The sequence below is a fragment of the Musa acuminata genome, chromosome BXJ2-5 (genome assembly GCF_036884655.1).
Source record: "Musa acuminata AAA Group cultivar baxijiao chromosome BXJ2-5, Cavendish_Baxijiao_AAA, whole genome shotgun sequence".
In the NCBI taxonomy this organism is placed as follows: Eukaryota; Viridiplantae; Streptophyta; class Magnoliopsida; order Zingiberales; family Musaceae; genus Musa; species Musa acuminata.
In genome coordinates, this window is record NC_088342.1 from 29,632,772 (window position 1) to 29,642,773 (window position 10,002).

General features: G+C 39.5%; 2 protein-coding genes across 5 annotated transcripts; one reads left to right on the forward strand and one right to left on the reverse strand.

Moving 5' to 3' along the window:
• The first annotated feature begins 3,279 nt into the window (after positions 1 to 3,279).
• LOC135611552 (NDR1/HIN1-like protein 1) lies at positions 3,280 to 4,011 on the forward strand. The gene has a single exon (XM_065107189.1). The coding sequence runs from the start codon at positions 3,280 to 3,282 to the stop codon at positions 4,009 to 4,011; it is 732 nt and encodes a 243-aa protein (XP_064963261.1).
• A 336-nt stretch (positions 4,012 to 4,347) lies between these two features.
• LOC135584013 (basic leucine zipper 6-like) lies at positions 4,348 to 9,697 on the reverse strand. 4 transcript variants are annotated; one of them, XM_065109102.1, is made up of 6 exons: positions 9,575 to 9,697; positions 8,378 to 9,025; positions 5,844 to 5,919; positions 5,641 to 5,767; positions 4,854 to 5,022; positions 4,348 to 4,662 (listed from the first exon to the last, which is right to left on the reverse strand). In XM_065109102.1, exons 2-6 carry the CDS (start codon positions 8,947 to 8,949, stop codon positions 4,443 to 4,445), a joined length of 1,164 nt encoding a protein of 387 aa, XP_064965174.1. In that variant the 5' UTR covers positions 8,950 to 9,025; positions 9,575 to 9,697; the 3' UTR covers positions 4,348 to 4,442. The 4 variants fall into 4 exon arrangements, with proteins under 4 accessions (XP_064965174.1, XP_064965173.1, XP_064965175.1 ...); XM_065109101.1 differs by having other exon boundaries at positions 9,553 to 9,679; XM_065109103.1 differs by lacking the exon at positions 9,575 to 9,697 and adding an exon at positions 9,128 to 9,266.
• Positions 9,698 to 10,002: the final 305 nt, after the last annotated feature.

Here is a 10,002-nt window from a genome sequence, read left to right on the forward strand (position 1 = left end):
ATTAATGCAAAGCAATTCAATAATAAATAACAATAATAATTATTGAATATTAATGCTAAGCAATTCAATAATAAATAACCATAATAATTATTGAACTTTAATAAAACTCATATATGATAATTTCAAGCATATACATGTGAATAAATAAATAAATATTCCAAAAACAATAATTGGATTTTAATTTTATTTACCACATATATAATGAATAATTCATATGAGAAAACCATAAAATAAACCATAATTTATATTTTTTTTAATCAAAATTAAATCCAATCAAATAATCAAAAATATAATCATGATTAAAATTAATCATAATTATAATAAATGATATTTATCAATTTTTATAATTGAGAATATAACCTAAATTTCTCAATTTCATAATGATAAAAACCGAAAATATTTGATAGGATATAAATCGAAAATATGCGAATGGCAGAACTGTAATTTGGCAGAAATTAGACCCGAGGGCAAAACCATAAGTATGTTGACAGAACATAAACTGTAATTACGATATTTGCAAAGGGTAAAACTGTAATTTTTTAAAAACCCTAGCCTCGAGGGTAAAACCGTAATTATGCCAAAACCATAAGTATGTTGACAGAACATAAACTGTGCGCGGCCGCTGCCGCCGCGGGGCTGCTGCCAGCGCGCGGTCGTCGCCTGTGCACGGCCTGCTCACGCACGGCCGCCACTTGGGCTGTCTATCTACGTGTGGCCGACCGTCACACGGACGGGGTTTTGTGATGCCGTGTGGGGTTCTGTAATGCCGTCGCACAGACGGGGTTTTGTAATGCCCGCGTACGGGACGGGTTCTGTAATGCCTGCGTACGGGACGGGTTCTGTAATGTCCGCGTACGTGACGGGTTCTGTAATGTCCGCATATGGGACGGGTTCTATGATGTCCGCATATGGGACGGGTTCTGTGATGTGCACGCTACTCGGCGTAACCGCAGATTTGCAGCGAGGTCGACGGTAACCATTACTGCTTAGCAGTTCTTAGAAGATAAAGGTAATTATGCATCGTAAATTAATTTACAGATCTAATGCATGATTTCAAAAAACTAGGCTCTGATACCAATTGTAAGCATAAAGATCTGTAATTATGCTATGTTAATAATGCAGAAATAACCTAAATGTCAGGATTGAAATCAATGCATAGATCTAATTATACGATGTGTACCTTTTGATGCCATCCGTTCAGAGATCTTGTTTGATCTGCTAAGCACCGTGATCCCCTCCGTCTTTAATCCGATCGCGGTGCGGAATCTGTAGGGAGTGCGGAGAGTAGACCCTTTCTCTCTCTTGCTATCCCCATACAGATTGATGGATTTGGGGAGAGGGTTTGGGGAGAGAGTCGAGGAGAATAACTGAATCCCTCAACGGAGATAATCGCTCAACGGAGAGGCGAGAGCAGAGGGTCTACGATGAGATCTAAGAAGATTTTCTGAAATATCTGAACGGAACCCATTAGTTATTATATTATATATCTTATTCAATTATAAAAGGACCATATATTCTAACAGTTCCTTCCACCATTTCTCGTGATGAAGTTCTTGAGTGCTCAAGGAAATGGTCTTCGTGGAACAAACAAGCCTATGGGAGGTAAATGATTAATTTTAAGAGGGAAGAAGGTATATGGAGCTTTTAAGGAGTATGCTCTATTTGGAAGCTGCTGCTATTCGAGAGAGAAATCAATGTGACTTTACGAGAGGGAGTTCATCGACGAACTGATCGAGATTGATTCTTAGTTTCTTTCTCATATTTTATTAGGAACCTTCATTGTTCATCGGAGCATTCTCCTTACGATTAGAAATATTGAATTTGATATCTATTTGGAGAGGAAAATGATCCTCCAAGTTTTTCTTTGCTAATCTTCTTCTTATACTCGTTTTAGAAAGTAATCCTTTTTCTTGTTTTAGCAAAAAAAAAAAAACAAAAGACAAAAACGAGAGAGAGAGAGAGAGAGAGAGAGAGAGAGAGAGAGAGAGAGAGGTATCAAATGCTCTACTAAACTAGGCTACTAGAGAGCGAAATTATGCTTATTTACACTGAGATAGATAAGCTCACGGTGTGAGCGTTGGAATCATGAAGCGAAAGATTATATGTCATGGGAGATGCTATCCAAAGGTTCAACCAAAAACACCAGTCATTTAGTCCCTTACAGACCCAATAAAAATAGTGCAGCTCTCAATTTAGGCTTGTGTCATCTTGAAATAAACATCATTCTCATTGACACACACTATCATATTACACAGCCCAAATCAAGAAAGAAAGGTAGGTGGTTTTATGATTGGAGAGAACTATAAAGTTCATGGGAGAATATTTACGCATCTCTACCTTGTTGCTATCGTCCTATGTGTCCTTCTAACCACCAAAGGCATGAAGATTGAAAAGAAAAAAACAATGAATATGGGAAAATAATGAGTTCTACCAAATAAATTTTTTCTCCCAAAACAATTTCCAGACTTTTTTCTCCCTCATAATAATGTTTTTTTTCCTTTCTTTGCACACAATCTCCAACAATGCTAACAAAAGAGTAAAAAAAAGATCAACATAAAGTTCCAATTGGACATAAAATATATAGTTAAATAGACCAATTTAAATATTAAACTCTTGCTACATTAATTTATGTAGTATATAGGATGATCTTTTTTGTAATTTTGATAGACGGATTTGAGATACCAACAAAACATAGTTAACGCCGTTCATTAATGAACGGAGAACTTCCATCGGGTCTATGCACCAATCCTTTTTAATTCTAGTTTTATATTTTTTTTATTTATGAAATTAAGGATTTAGGCTCAAGATTATTCATTTTTAATCCTAGCAACTCTCTAAATTTGGAAGTTATCACTTAGAAGGTTTTCGCTCAATCAAATTCCACCCTATTGTTCCTTTGATGTCAAGATCTATTTGGAATTCCACCTGTTCATTTATTTTGTTTGCTTGAACCCACACATAAATTTGCTATCTATCTTCAGAGATACAAATGCTAACCCTTTATCACTTCAAGTTTCTCAATAAAACTTTACATATTAAGTATTATTTAAATGATTTTAAATATATATATATATATAAAAGATTCATCCTAAAGGTAATAAATATATTATTCATGATGTTGTTTACGTGTAAGGACATAACGGTCATGCTGTGATCCACCGTCCGATCGTCCATCAGCGCTTCTTTTAGCCCACAACGAAATCGGCGGCCGCGCGCTTTCGTCGTTTAAATCGCGTCGCTTCGAAACTACTCGCTCCCTCCTCTCCCTCCCAACCCTCCATGACTCGCTCGGCCGATCCGATCCCAGTCGTCACCAGCTACCCCGCCGGCGCCGGCTACCCCAACCCCTACCCTTACGTCTACGGCGCTCCTCCCCCGCGGCCCCCGCCGCACGCTGTCCCCTACTATCCCTACGGGGCCGGCGCGACTCCGCGGCCGGCGCCCCCTTCCGAGCCGCGCAGTACCGTCTTCCTCCGCAGCCTCTGCGCCGTCATGATCGCCTCCTTCCTCGTCCTCTGGCTCGTCCTCCGGCCCAACCTCCCCGAGATCGCCGTTTCCTGGGCCGCCGTCTCCGGCTTCAACCTCACCGCCGCAGCCCAGCGGCTGTCCGCCGATTTAAACTTCTCCCTCACCTTTCACAACCCCAACGACAAGTTGGGCATCGACTACGACGAGATCGGCGTGACCGTCCTCTACGACTCCGAAATCATCTCCTATGCCCCGATCCCGCCCTTCTATCAGGAGAATGGGAGCACCACCGCGGCCGGTGCCCGCCTGTTATCGGCGGGCGCGAAGGCGATGGACTGGGATCGGAGCCATGGCGACGGGGCCCTGAACTTCGTTTTCAGGGTGTTCGCATGGGTGAAGTTTGGGTCGGGCGCGTGGTGGACGAGGAGGGACGCCGTGATGGCGCACTGCAAGGATGTCCGCATCGGGTTCGGTAACGGGACGGTGGCAGCGGCCGGCGATCTGGTTGGCCCTTCGCCCAAGAATTGCTTGGTTTTAATGTAAGCAACTCCTACTCTTCATCGTTCTTTTACAAGGCCAAGGTTATGTAAATGTAATTATGATTGTGTAATTACTGCATACAACTACGTCTATCTCGTTCTATTTACTATTGACTATCTAATTATCCATCTCCCATGTCATTTGTATCACAATGTGAGTGATTGTTTATCATCTTATTTTTCTATCAATAACATTACATCTAAAAGCTTTACCTATTTAGACGACACATGCTCTATTGATTTATATTCAAACAACACTTTTCACGCTCCTCACATGCTTCAACATGGGAATTTTGAATTAACCAGATCTAGACAAATTTTGAACAGGAAACTGAGACTATGTTAAATTTTGTAATATATAGAAAGCAGTGCAGAGATTTTTACCTGTTGAATAGAAATATGATGGGAGTCATTGCTGGACTGAATTAGACCCATTCACAGACATATTAGGTGGTAATTACCATTGTGTGCAAAAGCATGGATCTCAGAGAACAGATAGTAATTACTCAGATCATGGCTAGTAGCTGTAGAGATGACATCTGCAAGAGTGCAAACCTTGACGTCATAGTTCAACATTTTTCCTTGCTCACAGTTCCAGGTAAATGACACCACACGCCGAGAAAGTGTAGTCTTCGATCGTTGCCACAAAAATACACTGATGAGCAAGAAATTTTTGCAACAGGGGAGTATGTTAGACTTGGAAGAGGCTTAACTGACAGTAGATTTAAATCTAGAGCTTGGGAGTCGAACTTAGAAAAAAAAATCCCATGTCTTGAGTTCTCAACCCCAAGGAATGATAGGATTCTCATTTGCCAGTGCCCTAAACTATGCTTCACAGAAACTTACCTACCACCAAGATTGAGCTTTCCCAAGTCCAACATCTGCCAATTTATCGGCGAAGGATCTAATTCAGAAGGGTCCATCTCAAAACATGCAGCCACACTTTTGCTTCTCCGGTGGCGCCCACAAATCATTCTCAACCTCTCTGCTTCATTCTTCAGAGACTGATGTTGACCTATCAAAATCCGCAAAGGTTGAATCAGATTTAAAATTTTAAAAGAAACTACAAGCAGCATCAGAAGGTATGCAAGTGATTGTATCTTTTGAGGATGACATAATGTATAGAGTTCTAACATATAAAAGTCCAACAAATGAATCTGCAAGATGGTTGAGGTAAAATTATGCTGATGAATGCCTAAGAAATACACAGAAGATAGGTAGACAAATGTTGTAGGCTAGTATGACATCAAAACTGATATTTTCCCAGAAATAATATGTATCTAGTTAGGTTTTTTCATAACATGCATGGTAACTAGCACAGCTTGAAGAGTTCACAAGCTTCATCCCTCTTTACTACAGTTTTTGCCAAGGACAATAAAACTATCCACATATATTCCAATATCCAGATAACAGACAGGACTTAGATTTTTCCAACATTGAAACATATTAGGTACAGCTGACTAGAGTTCCAACTTGTTCATGAACATCTTGCAGCAATCAGCAATATCAAAAGATACCTTAATCTTTAATAAATGACCTTAATCCTGATTTCAATATAATTAGTCTTTATCTTTTTCTTAAAGGTGTCCAAAAAATTTACTGAAGCAGGAAAACAACAAAGAGATTGGCATACCATCCTTGATATTTTTTTCTTGTCGAAGACTGGCAATCTGCTGCCTTAGTTTCTTGTTTTCCATGGATAAAGCAAGACGGTACTGAAACAGAGAAGCAACTCTAGTGGCCAAATCTGCTCCCAGTGTCTACAAAAAAAGGTAAATAATGTTTCCATCAAGAAAATCCAGGGTGAGAAATCCAAAGCATGAACTGCATGATTACCTGAAGCATGTCAACAGTTCTCTCAAGCTCAGCAATATATTGGAGTTTACGAACCCTAGATCGTTGACCCGAGTGCCTGCAGAAACTTCTGTATCTCAGAATCGCAACAATTCACATAAATTGGGGAAAGATACTTCAGAAGACTCGTATACTTGCCAAATAGATAAGGACAAGATGAAACAAGAACTTCAGCAAGGAACAAGACATTAAAAGTCATATAAGCTGTTAATAGCTGCCATATGCAACATGAATTATAAATGTGAAAAGTATTACTGGAGAAATCAAGACTTGGTGAAAAGAATTATAGTACAATGTCTAAAGGACCAAGCAGGGCCCATTTGAAACACACTTGTTCTCTGAAATTGTCTATTAATTTGACAGTTCTTTTTTTCAAATTAACCAACTGGAAAAACAACCACTAAAAGGAAAAGCTTTCTTGCTATGACAAAAAAATCAACACATTGTATAGTTGATACATGAATTCCAGTTACAAAGGTTAAATAAAAATAGGGTACTTGGCACATGACTTTTGCTTCAAACATTTCATACAAAAGTGCTATTATGTAGTGTATGAACTATATGACATGATAGTGAATCACAAGCATATTAAAAATAAACTAGACATTCTGCATAAACAGTGTTGGTTCTTCAGAATGATTGCATCACATTGATACATGCTATCCCGACATCTCATGTTGCAAATGATAACAACACCCACCAACTTTCTTCGCTATATCACAGGATGAGTCACATAGTACTTGGCAGTGCCAACCCATCTTACGTGCGTAGACATAAATTTCAATCTTTTAGTTCATCAAATCTTATTTGCAAATACCCAAACAAAGTCTCACTGCATAGAAGTATCTTAAGCAGTTCCCTGACTTTTTGAGAAAGCATCTAAACGGATGATGGATGATGATCAGCATCAAAATAGGGGCCTTCAATATTCGCAGGGTCAGGATCTGGATGATGATCAGAATTGGAGAGGATAGTGATTAATTCCAAGTCAATTGACTAGGATCACAGGATATTTTTATCTTTTTATTGAAATAGCCAAAAAGCAAAAAGAGAGCAACAAGATTAATTGGAACTTGGAAATCAACTGGGTTGGCTAAGATCAGCAGAGATTGGCATGGCCAATCAAGATTTGACAGGATTGCTTAGGCTGACAAGATTTGTTTTGGAAATCAACTGGACTAACCTGGGATCAGTCAAGAAATCAGTGGATATCATTGATCCCCAAAAATCGAGGTCCTTTTTTTTTTTATCTTGGCTTGTCTCAAATTTGATCAGCCAGATCAGGTTGGGATCAGTCCGCCTTACTAACCAAGGTAACTTCATGTATCAATGAGAAAATTGTAATCCCCAATTGGAACTACATGCTTATGCTAAACTAGTGGAATAAAATCTGGATGAAAACTTAGCTAGCAAATGTGTCAGTTTAAGAACATAATACATTGATGAAAAGTTAACACTTCATATTAAGATTAATTCACCCATCTTCTAAACCCCAGTCAGCAACTTCATACATTGGCTTAAGAATTCTCCACATGTTTACTAATGGTAAAAATAATGATTTCTACATCTTTATCCTAACGAATTTTGTCATGCTTGATCTATGGAAAATGTTGAAGCTGCCAGAATTGCAATCCAAAGGATATTTGACATGATATATCATGTTGATTTTTCACAACAATGGCTGCCTTTCAGTATCATACTGTGATGATCAGATGATGCTTGAGGAACACCAGTTACTTGCAAAACAATTCAATAAAATGAGTGTCTTGGATCCTTGAAATGAGACTGGCATCAGAAACAAAAGGGAAACAGAGCATAAAATAAAACGATGGAGAAGAGATTACCACATTGCCAATTTAATGCAAAGCCTTAGTTAATAAGGATGTACAGAAGAATAAGTTTAAAAGAAGGCAAATGGAAATCTTTCAGCAAAGTGATTGATGCAATGAAGCAAAATCAATGAAAAATGGTTCTATATCAAAATAATAAACTTGAAAGGAGCAAGACTATAAGAATATGTATAAGTTTGATAGATATATAGTGTGGTAGGAAGTTTCAGATGGAATTCCTAAAGCCAGAATAGCACCAAGTCAACTTTCCCTTAAGTCCTAAAATGGATGCATAAGACATGCATATGCAAAAATGTCATAACTAGGAGGTCCAAAAGCCAACACCCCATATGTAGGGGAGGTTGCCCACAGCAACATTCCACATGATCTCCCAGTTGTTAAAGCACAAGACACAGGAAAAAGATTCTCATAGTAATTCTGCTCATATTGAATACAAAAGTACTTCTGCAACTAATTAGATTGATATATTTTAAAGGCTATGGATTTTATATAATATTTATTTTCCGGTGACTAAACATGACAAAAGAGAGAAAGAAAAGATTTCCACAAAGCATCTAAGAAGAATTTTTTTCTAACATGACCGCAAAATCACTGATTTTTCTGTCAGATATGGCTGAAAAAGAATAATATGAGAAGTATGAATGGGTAAAATAGAAACTGGTTCACCTTCTTTGTAACTTGTGAGAATCAGGATTGGCTAGAGGATTATAATCATCTTCCATTCCGTGTGGCTTGCTTGTAACAGAGGTGCTTGGATAATCCACAGTTAGATACTGCAGTGGGTTGCTAGGAACATTTTCCAGCAGCGCAGTCACTATTGAGCTCTCAGAGTCGGTCAATTTGCTCCTTTGTCTAGGGGAGTTAGGGCCAAAGACCCAGCTCCCAGCCTCAAACCCACCATCAACTTCGCTGGCTCCCGCAGCCTCCAGCGACTCATGGAGAAGACTGTCAGACAAAGCATCTTCCTCATTGGCCGGAGATATTGGGCCTTGGAAACTTGTAGCCACCTCCAGGAGTGATACTGGATCACTGGAGGATCTCCGCAGAGAGATCCCTCTATGACCACTTGCCGGTTCTGCCAAGAGATCATCTACCCATGATGGTGGTTCATCCATGAGGTTCTGTGCATACGATCCAGTGTCGTTCTGTGGGGTTTGAGGTGCAGAATCGGATGCTCGGCGAGGCACCCCCTTGCTCTGAAATGGGCAGCGAGGAGGAAGGGGGGCTGGCCAAGACATGGTGAGATAAACTACATAAATCCTTTCCTCTATTGCCTAACAATCACCCATCCAAATTGCTCCATGTTTTTTTCTTCTGGAAAGAAAACACGCACTATGAACATGCATGTTCATTCATAGGGCAAGAAACTTGATTAAAAAAAAAAAAAAGTTCCCAGAAGAACGCATTGAAAGGAACCTTCAAGAACGAGAAGTCAAACAGAGCAATGTGATTGATTCCATCACAGCAATCCTATTCGTCAAAAGAACACACCGAAGAACAAGTAAATCCGTTCAGATCAATAAAAAAGACGCTTCTGATCTCTCCATTTACTCATTAACAGCCATTGCCATTCCAAAGGGTGGAGATAAAAAACCCTAGCGATCGCCAACGAAACGCGCTGCAGAACAAGGCGAAGCTCCAAGAAGTACAACCCTAAAGGACAAGACTGGACGAGGCCAAAACACGGCCAATGAAACAGTGACCCTAAACTCGCATCAGCTGTGACCAAAACACCAAAATGGCGACCGTGCCAGCAAAACGAAACGAAGCAAAACACCACAATACGACGGAGAGATCGCGAAACAAAAGGCAACAGCTGAGAGGAAACAACATGAGAAAACCTGGAAACGGATTCGAACTCACGGCCGATCCATCGGCACCGAGTTGGGAGAGAGAAGTCGTCTTGTGTTTCGGGAGAGGTAGAGAGGATTCGGTTCTCGTCTCGGCGTTCACTGGCCATACCCATTAACTCTTTGGGGTTTTTTGTGGGTCCCAGCCCGCTTGTTGTATCCAGCATCAACTTGAAGCGCCGCTTTGGCTGGCCGCGTGAAGAAAGAAAAAGAAAAGGCAATATATATATATATATATATATATATATATATATATATATATATATATGATCAATTATCCCCAAAAAACAAAAAAAAATTTTACTATTAGGCTTTTACCGAATAGTAACCTCTCCCTTCTTAACATTGATGCAGTCGGTTGGTCATTGTCAAATGCAGTTGTCATTCCATTGGTTTAATTTATTGTATGGCTTAGACAAATCAGCTGCTACGGGAAGTGAT